The sequence below is a fragment of the Rhipicephalus sanguineus genome, chromosome 3 (assembly GCF_013339695.2).
Source record: "Rhipicephalus sanguineus isolate Rsan-2018 chromosome 3, BIME_Rsan_1.4, whole genome shotgun sequence".
NCBI classification, from domain to species: domain Eukaryota; kingdom Metazoa; phylum Arthropoda; class Arachnida; order Ixodida; family Ixodidae; genus Rhipicephalus; species Rhipicephalus sanguineus.
This window is the reverse complement of record NC_051178.1, coordinates 188,309,434-188,333,225: the sequence shown is the minus strand read 5'-3', so window position 1 is coordinate 188,333,225 and position 23,792 is coordinate 188,309,434. Positions and strand designations below refer to the sequence as shown.

General features: G+C 47.2%; 1 protein-coding gene and 1 long non-coding RNA gene across 2 annotated transcripts in view; one reads left to right on the top strand and one right to left on the bottom strand.

Annotated features, from left to right (window-relative positions):
• Positions 1–499, bottom strand: part of LOC119386194 (uncharacterized) — a 102,418-nt gene extending 101,919 nt beyond the window's left edge. The window contains exon 1 of the mRNA XM_037653531.2: positions 154–499. Coding sequence (XP_037509459.1) covers positions 154–297 — 144 coding nt within the window. The 5' untranslated portion in view covers positions 298–499. The remainder of the gene's footprint in view (positions 1–153) is intronic.
• A 16,991-nt stretch (positions 500–17,490) lies between these two features.
• On the top strand, positions 17,491–23,525 carry LOC125757974 (uncharacterized). Its single transcript, XR_007415615.1, has 3 exons — positions 17,491–17,615; positions 20,714–20,838; positions 23,408–23,525. It is a non-coding gene; the product is annotated as an uncharacterized LOC125757974 (long non-coding RNA).
• Positions 23,526–23,792: the final 267 nt, after the last annotated feature.

Sequence of the window (23,792 nt, the reverse complement as noted above, 5' to 3'; positions counted from 1 at the left end):
AACGCACATCGACCCCGGCGTGGCCTCTCGTACCGAACTTGTGATCCCGTGCGCACTCGTGCCACTTCGAGTCACACCAAAAGAGATCAAGTCGATCATCTACCTCGCAGTTCCTCGTTGTGCTGCACTCGTGGGCGCTGGTGAGCAACTCACCTCGCTGTAGCGTCCTCCATCCTCGCCTCGTGAAGAGCGCCTGCTGCGCGGACGCCAGGCGCGGTACTCGTTCGAGCGCCGGGACGAAGAACACGAGCACGGGCTGCACTTGCACGCGCACAGCGGCGTCGTCACAGCCCGCATGGAGCGATCCACACTGCCGAGGACGCGAGGAAGCAGCTAGCGATAGGCGCAGCGCCGCGCCGGCACCAGCAGCAGCGCGCTCACTCCTCGACGTTGATAGAGCGCGCGCGGACGCAGCCGCGGCGGCAGGATGCGCGCCGCCGCGCAGCGCGAGCGTGCAGGCGGCGGCGGCAGCGTGCCAGCGGGGGAGAGTCGACACATGCGTCACTTGCAGAGACCGAAAGGGAACAGAGCCGCCGTTATTTGTCTGCGGCTAACAGGTGAACTGGTAAGGGGGAATAGGGCGGGAAGATCGCTTCAAATGCGTCGGCCAGTGTGTTCTCGCACAAGTTTTCCACGGTCACGTCGCATGCCGTTGGACGGCATGCAACGTTCTTTTTAATTTGTATGAGTGCCGGTTGGCGCAGGAGGGGGCACGGGAGGGACTGCCGCCCCCGCAAAATTTTTGCCTACACCCCCCCACCCCCAACCAAGAGCTGACAGTCAAAACACAACGCATAAGTTCCTCCCTGCCCCCCCCCCCCCCGAAGGAACTGACTTGTCATGGATGCAGCCCCAGTAAATAGATCCTGGAATCACCCCTGAGTCAATCAATTTGATTGATTGATTGATTGATTGATTGATTGATTGATTGATTGATTGATTGATTGATTGATTGATTGATTGATTGATTGATTGATTGATTGATTGATTGATTGATTGATTGATTGATTGATTGCAATAAGTTTGGCAACGAAGCTGGTGAAATCAACAGAGTTGAAATACTGAACGCACATCGTCACCGGTATGACCTCTGGTACCGAACTAGTGATCCCACGCATGCGCGAACAATTAGCGGCCATTGGCTTTTGAGCGAAAATCAAGTATGCATGACACACAGGTAGTCGTTGAAATGCACTTGTTAAAAGGTTATCCAACAAACTAACTGGCCATACGTTTACATTGCGCGATTTCTTCCTTTCTTCCCGTTTCTTAATTATTTTTGTTTCATGTCTCTGTTACCAAATTCCGCGCATCTCGCCACACCACATGAAAATATGTTTTCCTACACGAGTAATTGCTTCAGTACTTGCGGTTAGGGACACGGCACGCTTTGTCATGATGCCTCCGAAACAATGATAGCACACGTATCTTACATGTGCTATTATGCAGTACGTTGACTGCCTACGCGCTGTTCGCGGACTCGTGAATGCGTTCTTAAACAAATACCGCATTTTCCGGACTAGTGCACGCACCTGGTGTATAGCTCACACTAAAATAAATGCGGCATTTTTTAAATGCGAAGCATTTCTTAGCGAAACCAAGGCACTTTGAGCGTTTCTATCTACGTATCTATCTAGCCGCCTACGTCTGGGTGCTCTCGTGATCGCCTCCTTAGCTCGGTGTAGACCAAAATTGTCAAGGGAGAGTAAGAGGGCTTGACCAATATGACTGTCTAGTCATGAGATGAATAACGTGAAAATACTGTCACGTACGTTGCCAAACCCTTTCCTCCAGACACGTGTGGCACATACTCGTATACCACGGGCCGCGGTGTACGAGTATGTGCAACATGTGATCGACAGTTTATATCTTTAACAGACATTTGTAATTTAAGTGCGAGAGCGTAAAGAAAAACCGACATCGGCAGCGTTGACCCGACGAATGCAAATAATAAAAACCAGCATTCCAGCTGAAATCGAACCCAAGCATTCTGCACGGCAGTCTGGTATTCTACCACAGAGCCACGCCACGTCTTGAAATTGCTTTGGAAAACGTTAATTGTGGTTCCCGTGTTGGCTCCGCTTTTATTGAAGTCTAATAACATTACATTTATAGTCGTATGATTCAGCAAGCTATGTTCAAGAGTTGCTCGACCCCGAAGGAATACGCTAACGAAATTTACGTATGACATTCACATCCTTGTACCGTAAAGTGCACTTCGTTTCCATAATACTCACATTTGTGCCCTAAAGTGAGTGCTGGTGTTACGTCAGGCCATAAGATACCCTGTAATCGCCAGAGTAGAGGACGTGCCTGTTAAGGCCATGATGTGCACTCAACTACTACGCTTACAAAAACACGTCGATCCACCTGGTAACGTTTGACTCAAAGCCAATAAATGCAGCATAGACAACTGCTCGCTAGACTGCTTCGCATGAAACCGATTCCCACAACGCGTGATATCTGCCGATTTTTTTTCTTTAAGACAGTCCGTGCCAGCTGTACGCAGTCCACTTACCTTTGTTGAATATTAACTGCATATTGTGTTATTAGCGACAACCGAAGTCGTGCAGTATGAACGGCTGAAGTGCATACCGAACTCGGTACAGAAGCTTTTAGGATGCTACTCGTCATCTTGGAGGAAAATATGAACCAATTAAAACCCAGTTTAGAACGTTCACGAAAAGGAAAAAGCGAGACGGAAAATAAGGACGAAAACGCCATTGAATAAAGCAGATAGATGGTGAGCGTATATTCCTTTCTGTTTCGGTTTTTCATCCGACAGATATATAAATCGCCTGTCGACTATAACACAGCCCGGCCTCTATAGTTGGCCTATCGAATGAGGCAGGCATTACTTACCAAAAGAAAAAAAGAAGACACATAAATGTTTCTTCAGCTGTCGGCGAAATTTCAGCGATCTACCTGAAGAAACAGAATCTCATTATCAGCTGTAGACAATAATTTGAAGAAAAAAATCGTTCTGCGTCAACGGGAGTTATATGGGTTATAGTAATAACCGTGTTCATTCAACCTCTCGATGCCACTCCCGTGCTCTTCCGGGCAATGTTCAATGCCGCCATGTTTTGATCCATGCATGACCAGAGCGACCTTGATTTAAGTTTGCAGAACATCCAAGCATGGTGTGACAGGTCGGGCATGGCTTTAAACAAACACAAAACGGTCTGTCCTCGTAAAACACGTAAGAAAAGCCCGTTAAAATATACCTGCACACTGGCCGCTTCCCTGCTAAGGGAAGTTGAGAATTATAAATATCTAGGTTTAACATCCTCTAACAATCTTGCTTAGAACATGCATATCAGCAATAATTGTTCTTCCGCGTTCCGTAAGCTTTCCTTCATAAAACACAAGCTTAAAAATTAACGTGCCAGCATTAGATTACAAGTTACATGACTTTCGTTAGATTTGAATTAGAGTATGCTTTCTTGCATGGGATCCGTGCACTAAACACAAGATTACAATGATGGAAAGAATCCAGAGAAAAGCTGTTTGTTAAGAAATGCTTCGCATTTAATAGGCTCTCCCCGTCAACGCGCTCGGCTCATTCCAGGGCTCTGAGTCAACCTTTTTTCATGATAGCCGACGCCCGAGTTCCTCGCAACCGTGCCGCACAGATATCTTATCTTTCGCGGCTACGCTGTCTTGTGGGATTGCGATAATCTTGGCCAGATAAAATATGGCAGGAGGCAGCGCGCTAGGGAGAATGCCACGAAATATTTGTTTATCTGCTTCTTTATTTGCCGCAAGTTATAAAGCATGAATGCATAGTGCACATACTTTTGCCGGGTTACGGGTTCGTCCTCCAAAGGCAGGCAGGTCATACATGGCGCCACAGTACCTCTCCCACCGGCCTTCTTGGGCCTTTTGCTTTAACGAACAAGACAATTTAGCAGCTCCGTGAATGCGTAGAGCTCTCGTGGTATATAGGAGCATTCGACAGGCACGATAACTGTGGATTCGCGCTGGTCTATTGCGCGCATTTATTTCTTTTTTTTTTTCGGTACAACTATACAGACGCCTAGCAGTTCATAGAGAAGGCGATTTCTTTTTAAAGGCGAACTCTTTGTTGTAGGCATTTTTCGCAATGAATTGGCTCTCGCATCGTCGGTACACCTCACCATTGCGGCTGTATCTTTTCCTCGGCATGTAATGACCTACAATTGTGCAACAAGCAAACCATGTATTCTCTCTGTAGTTGAGCGTAGGTAGCGGCACGGCACATTGCAGGATGTCACGATCTGCTGAGCCCAATACGCTTCACGCTGTGCAGTGCCTGTCAGCGGGGGAGCGAATCCGGCCTTTGTATGGCGGCGCGTCAGAGGGGCGACCGGAAATCAAAGTGCTGCCACCGGCGACCTCGTGGTTTCGATCAGCCACCCCGCGTTTACGTATGCGTTTGTTACGACTGGGTCGTAGGGCAACCGACAGAGTTCTGCGGGCACTGCAGGATACCCACGGCCGCTACGGCAGCTTAGTGTTCCGCGCGAATGGGTGGGGCACGCCTTAAGCGTGTATACAGTGCCGCGTTGCTGTGTATTAGCTGCGTAACTATTAACTGTATACATGTGTTAACAGCTGTCGACATCTGACTGGATACGTAATTTTCCTGCGGCTTTTCGGGACACTGCAAAACTTCATCAAAATGGTGGTTAGTCGGGTTTGTTGGTACGAAGATACATTATATGCTGCAAGCAGCGTGAATATGCGCATTCTGTTCCGTTTTTAGCGGTGTTTGCGTCCACTGCCGAACCGCAGGTCGCGGGATCGAATCCCGACCGCAATGGCTGCATTTGGGTGGAGGCAAAATGGTAGAGGCTCGTGTGCTTAGATTTATGTGCACGTTAAAGAACCCGAGGTGGCGGAAATTTCCGGAGCCTTCCACTACGGCGTCTCTCATAATCATATCGCTGTTTTGGGACGTAAAGCCCCAACAATTATTATTATATTATGGCAACATTTCATCTTGTCGTTGTTTGCCTCTCTGGCAAGCAGGCAGTCGCCATGCAACTTAATTCAAGTGACAATACCGATGCTCATTTACTTGGCCCTGTTAACGTCACTGTTTTTCGACGCTCATTTGCCCTTCCCCTTCCCTTTCTCTCGTTTTCTCTATCTGTATTTCTATTCCTCTATCTATCTATATCTATTCGGCACACAACGATGCACAGAATACGGCGAATGTAAGTAACAGATCATGCGTGTATGTACGTTGACACGCACGAACAAAATAATAATGGCGGGCAGACTCTAATGGCACTGTGTGGACAAGCTTGATATATGTTATCTCAATTGTAGAGATGCTACTGAAGCTGAGCAGTTGCGACTGCTGCGTGCGGAAATTATGGGACGCATTCTTTGACAATGTCTGCCTTAGCCTTTTGATAACAATGTGTACATTTTTCGCAATGAGCTCGGAGCAGCAAAGGTGTCGGAAGCTATAGCTTCGCTGTCGCACACGTTCAAATTTTGTAACACATCAACGTTGTACGTGATTGACAGCTCCAACACCTACTCTTACAGTTGGCCATGTCGAACTCGGTCTGCACAAGGTGTTCGTTATTTCTTTTTACGTGTAGCGGACTCCTTGGCAAAACAGGGACGAAGTGACGGAGCTCAGTAAACAATTTGACCGATGAACGAGATAGAGAGAGGCTCCTTATTGATGAACTGATGAACTGATGAACTGATGAACTGATGAGACTGATGAACGAAACTATACGCACGCAACTTTAACTTTTCTTTCAGATACTTTCCGGGGTAAAATAACGCGTACAATAACCGAAACTTTCTTCGCTTTACTCGGATAAGCGAAGAATGGAAACAAGAGTTTTTCTTGCTTCTTATATTATACCAATCTTACATTCATGGTAGCTTCACTAACTATAATGTGACGAAGCGATAAGAGGTCGAAGTTGCTAAAGCCCGATACTTTATGTTACCTCATTCAACCTGACTTTTGGCATTCTTGTTTTGTTACAGTAAAAGTGTGTTGCTCAGTTACTGAGGTCAACGTCGTCATCATCCTCACCAGTGTAACAAGCGTTCTTTTTGCCGCAGTAAAAGGCTGTTTATAAAGAAATATTGCTTTATAAATAAGGAGTTGGAGAATACAAACTGAGCCCATAAATTTGTTCCTTCCTGTTCTCTCCCCATAAAAACCGAATAATTCGGCATGCGGCCACGTGACATTTAGATTCGTTATCTACACTATCATATTTTCAGTTATTATTCCCTCACAAAGTCAGTCGCGAATGTTGCCAGTATGCGAATAACATTTTTCAAAAATTATTTCAAAGCTTTACGGTTTGCAAAGCCCAAGCTACAGGTAGGTAAGACATTCGGCACTTGACTTTCTTACTTTCCCTGTGCTTGGTACATTTCGCGGTGCGCGTTCATACAAACGCATAAACTACATACAGATAGCGAGCGACCTTGCTTTTGATAACCGAACAGTTCACACCTGCATACGATGTCTCTACGCGACTGGATTTCGCGTTATCGCCAGTGAGAACAGCTTCGGAGACGAGAAATCGCGCGAGAAATCGACGACACTCCCATGCAGCTACATAGCGCGAAGCAAGACGCGTGGCGTGAGACCACCCCGAAGTGGGCCGCGCCACACACGCGCATCGGGTATGCGACGCGTGCCAGTTCATCCATCGGCCATGGTATTAGACATCGACTTTATAGGCGTGCCAGAGGTGGCACGTGCGTGCATGCACGCCGAATCACATCTCGGCAGCGACGACGGAAGATGGCTGTACGGGCTCAGAAAACATGGCCACCAGCGGCGGCGTGTGCATACACTGGCCCAATCTACACGGTACATGGCGTGTACACCGGCTCTGGCATCCAGCCAGGCGTGACTCCGACGCCTGGGACAATGGGTCGCTTTGCCGCTGTACATCCACGCAGACGTGTAACTGGAGACGCGCCTGCCTGTGTACACAGCATCGGACTGCGACGTGTGTGCGCGAGGAAAGGGTGCCTGACAAGGTGTGAGCTGCATGCCGCGCACGCGTGAACGTTTCGCGGGGTGTTCGAAGCACATGGCGAACTCGCGCTGTCGTGGTGGCTTTCCTTATAGAATGCTACTTATTATATGGCACCGATACCTTGTGTCAGTAGAACAGACCATCGGCTTTAGGCTCGCAAGGCCGCCAAGTGACTGGGTCACGAAGTCGTGGGTATACACATAAACGTGCCCGTGAAAGAAAACTTGGTACACATGTCAATGTAGGATGACCTGCAGATGAAGTCCGTGAAAGGTCGTCATAAAGAAAAATTCGCAGTTTACACTCGTCCTAATCTGAGCGTCGAGCCTGGCACTGCCACCTTTCAGAGGCGGCCGCTAATGGTCAAGCAGATGGCGACGCGATGAAGAATTGACATCCCAATGCGCGTGAACACTGACTAAGCATATTGTGCTGGAAGTTGGAACCCTCAGGATATATAAATATTCATAATCTACAACTTCTCTATCATAAATATTGTGCTATGTCGGTATATTTCAGGAGAGAGATAGAGGTTTATTTACACAGAGGTGGGCCTTAGCGATAGTGATGCAGAACTATCGATGGTACTATGGATACTATCGATAGCTGAGTCACTATCGAACTATCGATGGGAAAAGGTACTATCGATAGCGCTATCGATAGTAAGTACCATCGATAGTTTGAAATCAACAGCGTGAACTCATTCCAGAATAAACTTGGTTCCTCGCCCGCGTGGTACATAGTGGAGCCGGAGGAGCAGCCTCAAGGGCAAGAAAGTTGACATGCTTGTGTTCTTCACCAGAATGCTTCGCTGACACATGATCATAAAGTCAAACTATTCAGCTGTAGAGGAAGGGAAGCCGTTACATGGGGTGGAACTGCGCGGCTTCAGATTTATATTGAATTTTATGATTTCAAAACAAAAAAAAATTATCAAGAACCAAGTCTGTTAATTGTAAGATGTAACTGGTTGCTTTTAAATAGGAATTTATTGATGGACATATGCCGCTTTTTCACTGCGCAAATAATTTCTCTTGCCAGAAATTTGCTCATAAATTAATCGAAGCTGATAGTAGGCTATCGCAAATATTTTGGCAATTTGGCCAGCCAGCAACAAGATCGTTATTCGCACCATAATGGGTAGTTTGTCACGTGGCTGTGACGGTGAAGAATGCTGCAGCAAGACTGGGAAATACGAAGCTCTTTATTTGGGCGAACTTGTGCCCAGAAAATCAAAACTCAAAATACAAGCGATACACGCTGCGCACTGATAGCAGCGAGAACAGTCGCCGCCCGTCGAGTAATCTGATAATCGGTGGAACGCTTCGTCTTTTATACATCAGCCATCAAACCTTCCAGGCTTGTCGCTGGTGCTCGCGTAAGCTCTCGAATAAACTTGAATATTCGCGTCCGGCGCGTAATCTTAACAAAATGATCTCAAACAATCGCGAAGCTTCTCATTGCGGCGCAGTCTGCGTCAATCGCTGCTAAAAGTCTGTGGGTGAAACCCGAATACATCAAAACAAAGCAAGAGACATGCGTGGCAGTAATATCGCCAGTAATATTACCGTTGGTACCACCGATTCGACTATCGATAGTTTGTCGATAGTAGTACTATCGATAGTTTGTTTACACTATCGATAGTTTCAAAGAAACTATCGTAGCTATCGATAGTCAATTTACCGATAGTTATGCATCACTACTTAGCGATAGTATGCTCTAGCCTGCTACTCTGCACCGCGGGAGGGGAACGGGAAGAAAAAAAGAGTATTGAATGACGATGATGAGTTAGGGAGGTGAGTATGTACAGTCCCGTCAAGGTGGCGCAGTGCTATAGCCGAGCACCCAGTCCAGTGGCTTGCAGGAAAGCTGCGACCGCTCTTACGACCACAGTTGCACTGCTGACGTCAGGCCAAGGGCCCAACACAACCTCATCAGTTAATGGCCTATTATGAAATCGTTCAGTAGCGGAAACCAATTTCTGTCGGTCACGTGCATATGCTGGGCAGGTAGAAAATATGTGCTCAAGCGTTTCTTGCACTTGACAGTCGTCACAATTGGGACCGGTGTTACTGCAGCCGATGAGATGTGCATGACGTCTGGTGAAGGCCACACCAAGAAGAATCCGGTGAATCAAACTTGCGATGTGTCGCTTTAATTTATAAGGCACGTGGAACCTCATTTCCGGGTCCCATTTGTGCAATCGCCGGTGTCGTCGCTTCGGTTTGTATCAGTGCTCAAGCGCGAAGCTGCGCATTACACACCGAAGCAGCGCGTTCGTGTCTGGTCGTGAAAACGCAATGCGCACTTCATGAGAACACTGTTTAAGGCTCTTTTGGCTTCAGTGTCTGCCTCCTCGTTTCCCATCACGCCACAGAATCCACTGGAAAGTGATGAGATGGTCATTTATTGAAGCAACCTGAAGAAGCTTTGCAATTTCCATAGCTAAAATATGATATTGACCTTGTCTCATGACGCAATTAATGGTTTGCAAAGCGGGTTTGGCATCGCAGAATATCGTCCTTGCAAGAGGTTGCTCTCCAGAAATGAATCTTATTGCCTCCCGGATAGTAACAAGCTCAGCGGAGGTTGATGTGGTCTTGTGGTATACTTTGAACCGCCGAGCGATAACCATTTGTGGGACGACAAAGGCTGCAGCGGAGGTATGTAGCGTGGTAGAACCATCGGTGCACACGTGCAGAGAATAGCCGTACGTTGTATAAATGTGATGTAGGGTCAGTTGTTTGAAGTCAATTGATGAAACGAGGGACTTCTTCGTAATTCCAGGAATAGTAAGGCTAACAGGCGGTTTAGGCATTGAATGTCGGTGCGTAGGTATGTGTAGCTTTCGGAAAGTGTTACTTCTTTATCTCATACTTCACAGTAGATGCCGATGTTGGTGATGTTCTTATTTCACACGAGCACTTCTACAGAGGAGGAGAATTGTAAAATATTTGCCTGAAAGCAGCTGTGACACCACTGGTGTGTTATGCGCATACAGATCCGCTATTCATTACATGGGCTGGCTTCATTGAGTGGTGGCTTTCCCACAATGCAACTCCACTGTGGATCGCCGCGGGTGTCTTGACATAGAAGGATTCGTCTGCAACCTGCTTGACTGTTTTAAACCAGCATATCCGAAAGCACCGTTTAGCCACGTTCACTATGTATGCTGTTCTGCTTCTGCGCAAAATAAGATTAAAGAAAAGGCAGGAAGGTTAACCCAGATTGCACCGTGTTCAAAATTGACTGAAGTATAGGAGACCTAGAAGTCCAAGATTGTTATCGTCGCGTTCATTATCACTAGCAGCACATGGTAGCTGCAGAAACAGCGAACTTGCATAAAGTTAGGGGACAATAGAGGCCTGATCGAGCTGCTGTGTAAGAAGGTATCCCAAACTAAAGTTTGGCTTTTGCGCGTGTGTAACCAGAAAGACAGTATCAACGCATCCTGATTGCTCATGTGCGTAGAAGCAAGAGCCGTAGCAAATGCGGCCTCTTCATTTCCACATTGTGCCTGTCAAGATCACGCAAGCCACTTCTTACATCCGCTGTATTGCAATATCACCAGCATCCTATACTCAGTACAACCTCTGAAAAAAATATAGGCTCCGTCCTCAGAGCCGCGTCGCATCTGCCATTCAACTGTGTAAGAGAGTTTTCCTAGCTTGTTTCCGTTAGAAGCGTAAGTTCTTTTTATCTTCTAATATAAATACTGCACATATAGAGAATTAAAGGTTCGTCGTTCCTATGTAATATATTACGTTTGCCTGAGCAGTGGTCTTAGAGCCCATCGTAATATTTACCGAGGCTTACAAGTTTTTTTACCGAAAGCGAACGGCACGAACTTGTTTCTATTTGCAAAAGTCAACTAGCTAGAGCTCGCTCTAAGTACATGACGTCTCGAGAATGAGCAATGGTAATTGGATGAGCATATATGCTAATCCTCTGGGGACAGCGATGGTTGCGAGCAGTGCTTGTATTTATCCTCAGGTTGAAACCGACTATAGTTTCGATATACAACAGCGCACAAGCGCGTGTAAGGTTCGCATATTATTATTATGAATGACGACGGCAGCCTTGAGATACAGTCTGTGCCCCATACTTCCCTTGAGACAACGTGTGTAGTGTTACTATTGACCTCGTTAGCTCGTCTTGCAGACCATGCCGGCAGCTTGTCTCAAGGACAAGACGCCCTCTCGAAGAGCAGTATCCCTCGGAGAACGGAAAGCACGCGCACGTCCGACGGCGTGCCCGGTGAGTCCAGTATACGCAGCGGCAAGCACTGGCGGAAGGAGGCCGAACGAAACGGAATCCGACGAGCTTGGGAGAGCGGCGAGGTGCATGCGCAACGTCCACTGGAGCAGCAGTGAACCTCTACGTACATTCGCCGCATAGAGACAAACCATTCGGGCCAGACTCACGATTCAATTAATTAAACTAATTAATTAAGAAGGGCTGACACTGTCCAGGTTGCTCCCCCTTTCCACCCCTCCCCTGGAAAGTGGGAAACCTATACGTGTCTGTCTTAACTATACAGAGGGGCACCGTACACCCCGCTCCCATAAAGTAAGTACTTCACGTCCGAAATGTCCGGCCGGCATAGCTCCACGGAAATGGCGCGCACCTGTTCGTCCCGCGTGCCAAACTGTGCCGAACGGCACCGTGGAAGGAGGGCCCTGCGGCAAAGTCTTTGCACCTGCCCCACGCTCGGCATGGCACGCTCGTCCTCCCTTGCTCGGACCGCATGGCCGACCGACACACCGGGGGCGCAATGCACGATCGGCGTTCTGCTGTTACATTTGTTTCTTTTCTTCTTGTTCAGCCTTCTCTCACGCCTTTCTTACTCTCTCCGAGCCATCGTTATGCGCGTTCTCCACAGGGCTTGAGCGAAAGTTCGGCCGGACGCCTAGCAAAGAAACGATCGAGTGTCGTGACCTCTTGAGAAGAGGCCAGCGCACCTCCCTCCTTCGCAGAGTGGGAAAGCGGTAGCACATTGACTCCCATGTTTTGGCGCGTGGACAGCTAGCTCTCGCCACCTGCACAGCTCGCTTTAACGCTGCAGAATTCGCTAGCCGCAGTCGGCAGATGAAGTCTCACATGCGGTAGCAATCAGCGTGCGTTTCCGCGCATGAATACGCCCTCTCCTGTCCTCATCCGCATCCGCATTCATCCGCATGAATGCGCTCTCTACTGCGGCTACAGACTTTGGGCTTCGTTCCCATTCAAATGGTGACCGCATACCTGCCAGATCTGGGCGCTGTAGCAAGGCACAGCACAGTCGCCAACGAGCTATGACAGTCGCTACTCAAGTACCTGGATGATTCCGAGACTCCAGCCAATGCCATCTCGGGCATGCCGCCCAGTGTATCAGCCCAGATTAGTTAATAACCCTCTTCCATCACCACTGTCTCCTGTTCTACCCCGTTCCTTCCCCAACCCATTCACCACAGCCCTCCGCTGACAAAAAGTGAAAACTTCACAGTGCCCCTTATGCGTACGCCTAAGACGACTCGAAGGCAAAAGCCGTCTTCTTCTTTTTCATCTCAGTCGATGTACTGATCCTTCCCCGCCCCCCTCCGAAAGCTTTCTGCACCTAACGTGGTTTTGCACTGCCTCCAGGATTGGAGGCATTGTGAGCTTTCTGCACCTAACGTGGTTTTGCACTGCCTCCAGGATTGGAGGCATTGCGAGCTTTCTGCACCTAACGTGGTTTTGCACTGCCTCCGTGATCGGGCCACCTTTGAGCAAGCGACGATGTCATGTAATGACGTCACCATGTGACGTCACGTTACGTGACTTCATAGTGACGTCACGATGACGTCACGAGATATGGCGATCTGTGACGTCGTTATGACACCAACTGGTGACGTCAGCGCGTGATGATGATTTTCTGCATCACTCGGTTGACGCCGACGCCGATGGTCAATATTAGATATTAGTGTTCGATGACGCATCTAAGGCTTTCGCCTTAATAAAGGCGTGTCAACAACACCAACAACAGCCGTGGAATGCCGCTAGTCACTCCCGCCTTCAAACCGACAGGTTATCAAACACGATAAGCGAGCGCATGGACGCTGAGGTTATCGTCAGTGCTCACCACCCGTATACACCACGCACGCTGCGTCTGGAGATGGATATAACCGAGCGTGAGCCACAGTTAACATGTCCAATCAGGTTTGTGATTATGCGAATTCATTCCTCCTTGTGTTCGGGCTTCAGTATAAAATATCTGAATGTTCATCTTCAAACAATGTTCTCGGGAGCCGGAACGGCGCCCCGCAGCATCCACTGGAGTACCGAGCAATTGCAAATACGGAAGCGTAGCAGCTGAGGTGTTGCGCTGCTAAGCTCGAGGACGTGGGTTCGGTTCATAGCCGCGGCGGCCGCGTTTTGGCGGCGTGGAAAACAATAACAGCCGTGTATTTAAATTGTGTACGATCCCCGAGTTCTAAATGTTAATCCGGAGTATCCTATTGTGGCGTGTCTTGTAATCGTATCGTGGTTTTCACATGTAAAAGCCTAGAATATAACTAATTAATTTTGAAAACATTTCACTATATCTGGCGCAATTATTTCGCTGCACCAGTGTCCCTACAAGCGCTTCGGTGCATTTGATTCTGAACAGGCTCTACGCATTATGCAGGTCCGCCACACAGTCACTTCGAAGCTGCAATGCTGTGTTGTTGATGGTTTTTTTTTAGTGCATAGCATTAGCACTTCATCACTGACGAAGCCATCCGGCAGTACTTTTCTGCTGACGTCCACGCCATACGAGTGTTTATGGGATCTGACGATCTTTTTTCTTTCTTTCTTGGTGACACTCGCAGCACGCCAGTGCGACCGTCGCCTTCGTAGCACGAAAAGCACTGTTGAACTGGTTCACTGTAGAAGAATGCACTACTGGTTATCTTAATACCTGCATACAAGTGATATCGCAACAGCAAACTTGGTCACTGAATGCCCAAGTTTGCTGTTGCGTGCCCTAACGTGAATAAATTCTTCATTCGCGCTAGGGCACGGCCAACGACTACAGACAAGCAATACTCTGGCATCAGTGGAAGCACAGCAGTTCCTACACAATGCGCATTACAGGTCTATGGATTACACAATACCTGGTAAAAGTTATTACGGCATTTTCTAGTTCAATTTCCCTCAAATGACTCGAAGATGATGTCTGTACGCACGCAGCTCATGGGCCTTTAAAGGGTACTTCTCCGCAATAAGAGGTCTTCCAAGGAGAAGCATGTCCGCATTGCAATGGTGTAAATACACAGAACTGTAATTATTCTGTAATTCTGTAATTACCTTTAGGCAATGCAAACGAACATAAGCAGCTCTGAACTGCTATTGAAATGTTATATTGAAATTAAACCGGAATTAACTTAGTCATTTTCACTGGCGTGTACCCAGAACCACAGAGACGCCTGGTCTCCTTTCTCTTATATAGCCTTAGGAAAGCATCCGAAATCTCCAAACGCTGTCCCAGAGAGAGCTGCACACTGAATGGCATTGCTGAGAATGAAAGTATGAAAACATAAGTTGAATTTATTCTACAGAGAGTCGTAGGATTCCCATTAGACCGAGGTGGGAAGGGGAGTAAGGCCAGACTTACTCTGCGTTGAGAGTGAGGTGCACAACATAAAGATGTCATTGTTGTGATAAAAATCTGAAAGTTTGTTTGTGCAAGGTTCGTTTCAGCCTTGTACTGCATACCTAGAGGGTATGCAGTACAAGGACCCGTAGGGTGGGTGAGAATCGGCCTTCCCTGCCACCTTATGCCTCTGATTCTGCAATTTACAGTATCATCGGGCACTGCTGTGTGTAGAACACTGTCGCATGTAACAGACAGACAGACAGACAGACAGACAGACAGACAGACAGACAGACAGACAGACAGACAGACAGACAGACAGACAGACAGACAGACAGACAGACAGACAGATAGATAGATAGATAGATAGATAGATAGATAGATAGATAGATAGATAGATAGATAGATAGATAGATAGATAGATAGATAGATAGATAGATAGATAGATAGATAGATAGATAGATAGATAGATAGATAGATAGATAGATAGATAGATAGATAGATAGATAGATAGATAGATAGATAGATAGATAGATAGATAGATAGATAGATAGATAGATAGATAGATAGATAGATAGATAGATAGATAGATAGATAGATAGATAGATAGATAGATAGATAGATAGATAGATAGATAGATAGATAGATAGGATAGAAACCAAAGAGTTTGATGAGAGGTGAGGTGAAACGCACTTTATTTGGTCCTGGAGAACCCCGATCAGACAACCCCCGAAGAGGGGAGTCGCTTGGATGCCATCATACGGGCAGTGCGGAACAGGAGATTTTTTTATCACAAACAAGGAAGGGTACATACGAGGTGGAACCCTCCCACGTAACGTCCATCCGCATTACAATGTTGGCCGGCGAAGGGCACGGGCCAAGTCTCTGCTTGACTTTGTAGCGCACTGGCGCGTCACCTCACAGCATCGACATCTGTCTGCCTGTTTCCACAACTTCGTAGCTAAATTCCCGGGAAAGGTGGCTTTCGTCGATGCGGCGCAGTATACCCGCTCCGATAGCTTTGCGGCCATGGTTGTTGATCATCGCGGTCACGTACTCAACTCAGCTTCCGTTAAGCCTCCGTAGCAGAGCAAGCCACGAACAGCAAACATATGAACCCCACCTAACCCCAACTACATAACCAGGGCTGTGGCCCAGTGACTCGAATCACTGTGTCGCACCCTGGTAGGTGGTGGGTTCGAGCTCTGATGAGAATTGCCAGTACCTGGAGGAAGCGTGCCGAGCGCATCACCCAGGTTCTCACCAGAGTACGAACCTACCACTGGTGGGATGACGTCATACTATCTCGACCACCTCGGCGGCCGAGATCTCAGTGTGCTGTCGTGAGCCGGACAAGGCTCCCAGGTTGGGAGCTCTGGATGGCCGTAGCCCGGCTCGGCTTATCGACCGGGAAGCTGCGCGCAGGGCTGCTATCCCACTGAATACATTTCCTTTTTAAGTGCGAAGCATATTTTGATGAGGCAAAGACACTTCGCCCGTCTCTATTTTTTTTATCTAACCTCCTACATCTTGGAGCTCTTGTGGTCTTTTCTATAATTTAAATGGTATACGCCAAACTTGCCATAGGAATGCATGAGTGCTCGACGAACAATTTTTGACATGAATAACATGACATGCCTGTCATGCACGTCATGACAAATCGTTATTCGGGTGTGTCATACACGTGATGGAATGTGAATGTTTATATTCAATATCAACCAAGGAACTGCCACAACATAGAATGCAAGTTTAATGAGAGCACACTTTGCGTACATTCAACAAGAGAAAGACATTCCGTTTGCAATTAGCTATGTTACAGTAGACATCACACAAGCAGACAAACGTCCTGTAACGATCTACAGCGATTAACCACGTGGTATAGATAGCAACGCTTGAATATGGCTTGATGAGTGTTAACAGGGCGCGACAAGCGATAATCACCCGAAGGACGAGGCCGAAACCAGCCGCACCGCGTGCGCGCGTTCTGATGCGCAAGTGAAAGTCGCCGCGCCGCTTCGGAAAGCAAAAAAGAAGAAAAGAAAAAAAAACGGAGAGACATCGGCGTATGAAAAATATTCCATGTATTCCCGAAGCGTAGCAGCACATTCCAAGCAAGAGAAATCATCGAAAATGGCTCGCATTTCGAACCAGCCGCACCGTGGGCGCGCCGCTTTGCGAAGCAAAAAAACAACGGAGAGCCATCGGCGCATGAAAAGATATTCCACGTATTCCCGAAGTTTGGCAGCACATTCCAAGCAAGAGAAATGATCGAAAAAGGGGCGCGTATTAAACATACAGGCTATGCCGTACATATATGACGAAAACCCTTTGGTGCCTGTTAGGTGGTGCCGTACATGTACGGCGAAAACCCTCAAAGAGTTAAGCATGGTTGAGAGCGCTGTATTACGGTAGCGCACGGCGGCGGTCATGTGGTATTTAATTTCATACTTCGCGGGCTTCCTTGCAAAATTGCTGACCGCGTCTCGAGCTGTGGTTTAAGCGGCCCTTTCAGTTGGGGTATACTTTAATTTACTATAGCGACTATTCGAGTCATCGTGCGATGCGCAACACTTTACAAAGGAAGGACCTATTTTGGGCGTCTTTCTTGCCTTTCCTTGCATTATCGCCGTTCTCACGGCCGGTGCTTCAAGTTCACGAATAGCGTGCGTGCTGTCAACGCCGAGCTTTTAAGAATGAATGAATGAATGAACGAATGAATGAATGAATGAATGAATGAATGAATGAATGAATGAATACACTTTATTTAAAACTGGTCCGGCAGTCTTCCTTCGGGCGAGGGGGGGGGGGGGGGGGTAACAGGGGATTAACCCCTGTCCCCTCTGTCGATGCTGATGGCGGACCTCAGGTGACGGCTCGAAGTCCTTGGACGCGAGCCCGGGCGGCCCAGGCGGCATCTACGGCTTGCCGGACGACCCATGCAGAGCTCGTCGCTGGTGAGTGCCACCTCCCAGCGGTGCGACGCCGACGGAGGCGATCCCAGTGGCGTAACTAGGGTGGGGCCGGGGGGTACAAGTGCCCCGGGCGCCACTTGGGAGGGGGCGCCGAGCCGAGTCCGCCCGACATGCGCTCGGGGACTTCCTGAGGACACAAACGGGGCGCTAGCGCCCCGCGCCTCGTGGAAGCGTATCTTCTGTCTTGAAATTGTTCTCGAGGAGGTGGTGGCTTGCGCTATATTCTGTAGCCTTTGTATTAGTACGTCTCTGCGCCACGACTTCGGAATGCCTCTCGTCCCCCCCCCCCCCTTTTTTTTCTTTTTGCTCATATCCAAGCCCATGAAAAGCAATAAGATAAAAAGGTCGGTGGAAGCTCGTTTCCATATAAGCATGATTTTAACCATGAACGTACCTATCCAGGGTCGTTCACAAAAACTTTTTTTGGGGGTTCTGACTTCCCTTTATGTGTGATCTGGCATGTTTTTGCATGTGCGTGCATATACGTACATATACAAAATGTAATAATAACGGGGCGGTGGGAGGTTGAACCTTCCAAACCTCCTTCGAGCTTCGCCACGGAACTTTTCGCTTGAAATGTTCATTTTCTTCTGGCTCGGCCTAAGCCACCTTTGTTCTTCCACACGCAATAACCGTACTGAAAATCGGAAAGGGAAAGCGCTGCTCACGGTCAAGCTTACGGCAAGCTTTCATGGGCAGACGTCGGGATGAAATAACGAAATGAAAAGAACTGAGTATGGGCTTTCCTGCAAGGTTTCTTTCTTGTCTTTTTCAAATCGGAAACTCGTTCACAGACTGCTTTCTGCCATTAAAGTGCGTCGCCCCTCCTCATTTTGATCTGTGTGTATCGGCACCTTCCCCACGACATTTTCCCCGATCAGCGTGCGTAGGATGGGGTTGACTATGAGGAATAATGTCCCCGAAGTAATTTTTTAGAAGTCTTCTAGGTGTGGGCGTCTTCACGTGAAGAGGGAGGTGTCATGAGTGAACTCATTGTCACTCAACAAATTAACATTTGCGTTCCTAGCCTGCAGACAAAGTCGCCTTCTCGGAAGTGCGTGCTGCAAACACGTGCGCGGGACTTCGGCTCATTGCCCTTTCTCAGCCCTGCATGGCCCTGCTCTGCCGGGGCTCTCTTCATGGCATGGCGCCTCTGCTCGAGTTCTCCAAAAGGCAAACGCCATTAATAAAAACTAAAAATTAAATACGCGAGAACATAAGCAGTATTTGGCAATCGGACGCCTCGCATGCCGTCGACAAAAACGACGCTTTGCTTTCCGTCGGTTGGAGCCGGGCTTCGTGCGCAGAAAGAGCTGCCGCCGCCGCCCGCCGCGAGAGCACGGGGGATCATTGCAGACTCCTTGCAATGCAATCCTGCTTGATCTTCAATGCGAGGTTCTAAGTCTGCAACCACATCTATCGCGGCAATCATGAAAGCCACAGCTTCACTGCACCGCGGCCAAGCAGCGGTAAATTGCACGCGTGGTGACGTGTGATGGAGCTTTCTTATTCGCTGAGAGCAATCAGATTCGTGACGACATCGCTTCAGCACTGAGTCTGCGGCGAGGAGAAATTGAGTAAGAGATATTCGGTCTTCGCTTATGGCCTTATGTCCACTAATAACTTATCTTTTCACACCCAACCTGCACGCATTCTTCAATGCCCCTGCTCATTCCACCTCAACTTCATATTTCTCGTTAGCGTACCTTTAATGCTCCTGACTGTGCGTACCGGATGCCCTAGCAGGAAAGTTACACCAGAAAAAGATCTATACGCTCAGGTTTTTCCCACTACCTCGGCGGAGAAGGCGGATCATGAACATCGACTTCACTGTCTGCTTCAGTGAGGCGGTACGCTACAATGACACTTCATTTTCTGCTAACAGAGCTCAAGATTTTGCGTTTGATATTTCATGTAAACACGGGTTATGGTGGCGTCATCTGGTCGATATAGACTCCGGGTGAGGCACAATACACACACCAAAAGAAGGCTAATGTTTCAAATGGATAACGTTACCATTTGAAATAACTTTCCCCTATCTCATACATGGGTCATTTCTGAAGGCGATTTGGCGCCGCCATTCCAACAACATATATTTACCTCCAAATTGACTAAAATCTGGACGACGATTCTGAAATATAGAGTTTTGTTTCACGGTTATATGTATCAACACATGTTGATCGCGGGGGTTCTCTCAAGAAGAAAATGCTTTAGACAAGTCATGCTTGTGTAGCACATTACCTCACTTGTTAAGAAAATAATAATAATAAAAAAAACATGCGATGAAGACAGTCACGTGCGGGCCGCTGTTCGCCAGCGAGAGGTCCGCGGGCCGCGTGTTTGAGACCACTGGTCTAGACTGCAGCCGACGGCGGAAATGTGTGACCGTAGAGGTATGGCCAGTGTCAAATGTAAAGAACACGTTTTTTTTGGCAACCATTGTTCACAAACAAAATGAGCACTGGCACCGCAAAAGGCAATAATATATGCGACAACAGGGTTTGCCGGAACGAATTTTTGAATGCATCATTAGCGTTGATAAAAAAAATGTAGGCATAGTATGCAGATTTGAGCTACGCCATAAATAATTTCGAACAATACATTTCATGGTGATGTAGCCAAAAACGATAAGAACCGTTTACATGCCCAGTTCGTCGATCTCTTTTGTGTGGTTGTATGTAATTTACGAACTTTTCGTGCAAAGCGAAGAGAACTGGACAGCGGCAAGGTCCATTTCTTCTTTCAAATTTTTTCTAACCTTGTGGACTTCTGGTGTATCATACGATGCGTGGATGTGCAAGACGGCTTTAGTACACTGTAGTGAACAGTCAATCAAGAAACCACTCAATCGCTTGCCCAGAACAGCCAGATGGCTTTTTCTTGCACTTAAATAATAATAATAATAATAATAATAATAATAATAATAATAATTATTATTATTATTATTATTATTATTATTATTATTATTATTATTATTATTATTATATTATTATTATTATTATTATTATTATTATCTTATTATTATTATATTATTATTATTAATCACTATCATTACCATCATGAAGGGCGCGGAAATATATTTGCCATGGGCGCCGTCCTATCTAGTTACGCCACTGGGCGATCCCCAGCAGCTTTCAGGAAAGCAAGGTTTTTTGCGCAATCGGGCACAAAACCTGACGCATCTTTTGGGCAATCCGCGTGGGAAGAGCCAATTGCCGACAATAAATTTTGTCCTGCTCACTATCGAAAGTACACCGTGTGGTCCGGGCTGTACCTGCACACACTGTAACAAAAAAAAACTGCACGGGCAACAACGCGGCCAGTGCATTTTCCTTCTTTCGTAGTTGTGGTAGTGTCCCTCAAGCGGGAGCTTCGCATCTACTGCGGCAAATCGCAGCTGCATTGCTGGTGTACGGGGCCAGTGCAAGCACGCAGCAGCCGTATGCCTTCACATAAACACCTGTGAAGATGACAGCTACACAAACCGACCTCAGCATTGGGGAAAGCCCAGCGCGAAGCGTCGGATGAAGCGATCACAGCACTCGGCACACAAATTTCCTGATAAGTTTGAAGACTCGCGCACAATATTCGCATCAATGCGGCACAACCCAAAAACTTTGCTTACTGTACGGAAAAGGCTCTGACTGCAGAGTTCACACACAAGTTGCTAATCTATATTTAAGAACAGAATTTGGTTTTTCGTTAATTAAGTACACAGGTTGTACCCATGTGTTCTTGTCAGGCCCGTAGCCAGGGGGGGGGGTCCAGCTCCCCCCCCCCCCCGAAATTTTGATGACACATGGTGTTTTATCGAAAATAAATCATGAAAATATGCGTTTTTCTCAAATAGTCAAGGTTTTTAGCGAGTGCCCTGCCCACCCCCTTTGCCCCCCCCCCCCCCAAGAACAAACATAGTCAAAACACAATGCATAAGTTCCCCGCCTCCCTTAACCCTTTGTGCGACAGCGGGACACATACGTCCCACTTTTCCGTCTGCAGAAAAATTTTTCTTCCACGTCACCCGTTGCAATTAGCGCAATGCAAGTCACTCGTATCTTACCCAAGTCTTCGTAATCCCGAGGGAAATTCTTTTACCACGCTTTTCGAAGGGCGGAATCAGTGTTACAATGGCGTTGAATTACGATCGATTTTTTTTTTTTAGATAGCTTCTGAATTTTCCTCTTCTTCAGATAGAAAGAACCTACCAATCAAAATGCCGGATAATTTGCCTCTTTTTCTGGTTTTTCGGAGAGGCCATTTAAGCTTCCAGTCGTCACGTGTTTTTTTTTTAATTTGCGAAATAACTTGGCCGATAAATGCATTCAAAACGCAATCTCCTGCGAAATTGCCACGCTCGTCCCTCAGCGTAATTGCGGATATTGTTGCGTGGAAATATTTTGTCTTGATATCATATACCTCCGAAAAGTAGGCACATATTCAGGGACAACAGCCGTACTCGACAATTTCCACAGCCAAAAACAGGACAGGCAAATGAAAAAAAAAAATAATAAATGGTTGGTGCATGTGGTGAAGTAAGCTTTACAGGAACAAACCACATGGCTATGAAGGCTCACAAGAGGCACAGGTGCAGGTGGTGTTCTACTGCTGGAAGTTAGGTCTGCACAACTTTCTTCAACACTACTTGAGAAGTGATACTATGGGCCACTTGCTTCGGCCGTTTCGTCCTAAATACCCGCTGATGCATTCGCGAGATGGCGCCTTCATGAGACAGTGGGATAGTGTTTTCCCACTTTTTGAAACACTCTCATGAGTCAGCGGGCATATATGTCCCACTTTTTTTTCAGTAAACTACTGGCTTAATTTTGATGAAATTTGTTTTATACTATTTCTTTGCAGTTTATATCCAATATACCACAGCCAGTTTTTATACCATTGTGTCAAAAATATAGGCAAACCTACAAAGGGTTAAATGGACACTATAGGCACATAACAATTTATGTCAGAGTGAAAGGTCAATGTGTGAGAACGTCTAAAACGTCAATAGTGCAAACAGCAGTGCACCACGAGAGGGATATCTTGGAAATGATCCCGATGACGTCAAGAGTTCCGAGTACAACTAACCACTAGTAATCAAACAGTTGCGATAAAAAAAGATCCTTCCGTGCATCACAAGCCGTAATAAAATGCTGCTTGTTCGTTTCTGTTTGATTCATGAAAAAAAGAACCTCTTGGCGTTATCATGGAGAACGGCGCGAGGGGTTCAAAAGTTCCATTTTCGCCGAGCTGCGCGTCCCAGCGGTAGTTTCGGTATCGCGTACTGCTGCGTGTGCTAGGCTCTCACTATTTTCTCACTGATGATACTCTGCTGCTGCTGCTGGCCAAGCTAAGCTCCGTTACAGTGAACTACACAGTTTCGGAGTGGCCCGTGGCTGCGTCTTGGCAAAGTTGATGGCCGCTGTTGCGCAAGAAACCGTAGGGTAGGCGGCCGGGCAGTAAAGGCGGGCAACGTTTCACGGCAACTGCTACGACCAATGGCTACGACAGAAGGCCCGTTTAGGCGGGTGATTGGAGGTGCGCTAACGCCGTACAGACCACTAAAACATGATTTTCTTTCAAAATAAGCATTTCCTTGGCATGAAACAAGCACTACGAGGTTTCCGGAACGCTATTTCAACAATCAACGTCGACTTAATATTTGCCCTAAGTGTCCCTTTAAGGACCTCACTTGTCGTGGGTGCCTCCCCCCCGCCAGTAAAGAAATCTTGGCACCACCCCTGGACTCTTATAAAGGGGTTCCAATGTACAACCATTACAATGAAAACCAAAACCACTGTAAGTATGAGACAAACCCTGCAAATGCGTAGTGATGAGCATACCTTGTCACACTTTAATGTAAGACACTTAAGTTGAGGCCTCAGACCCATTTGTTGCTGACAGGAGGATGATCAGATATTATTGGGATTCTGGTTCGGTTTGGCACGCCTGTTGAATACGAAAAAAGTATGCACGCTGTAAAAACATTAATTTAAGGCCCTACGTTCGCAGTCTTAGTGAAATCACAGGTAAAAATGAGAACAGAGTCAGCTCAAGTTGCAAGCTTACAGCATCAGCCTGTGTAGCTGGATGATCTTGTCTTCTTGTTTTACAGGCTCCTGCCGAAGGTTGAGGGCCATCATTACTGATGGGTGCGAGAGGCATCTCTTGTGATTCCAAATCACTTGGAAGCGTTTCATAGACACCGAGGCAAAC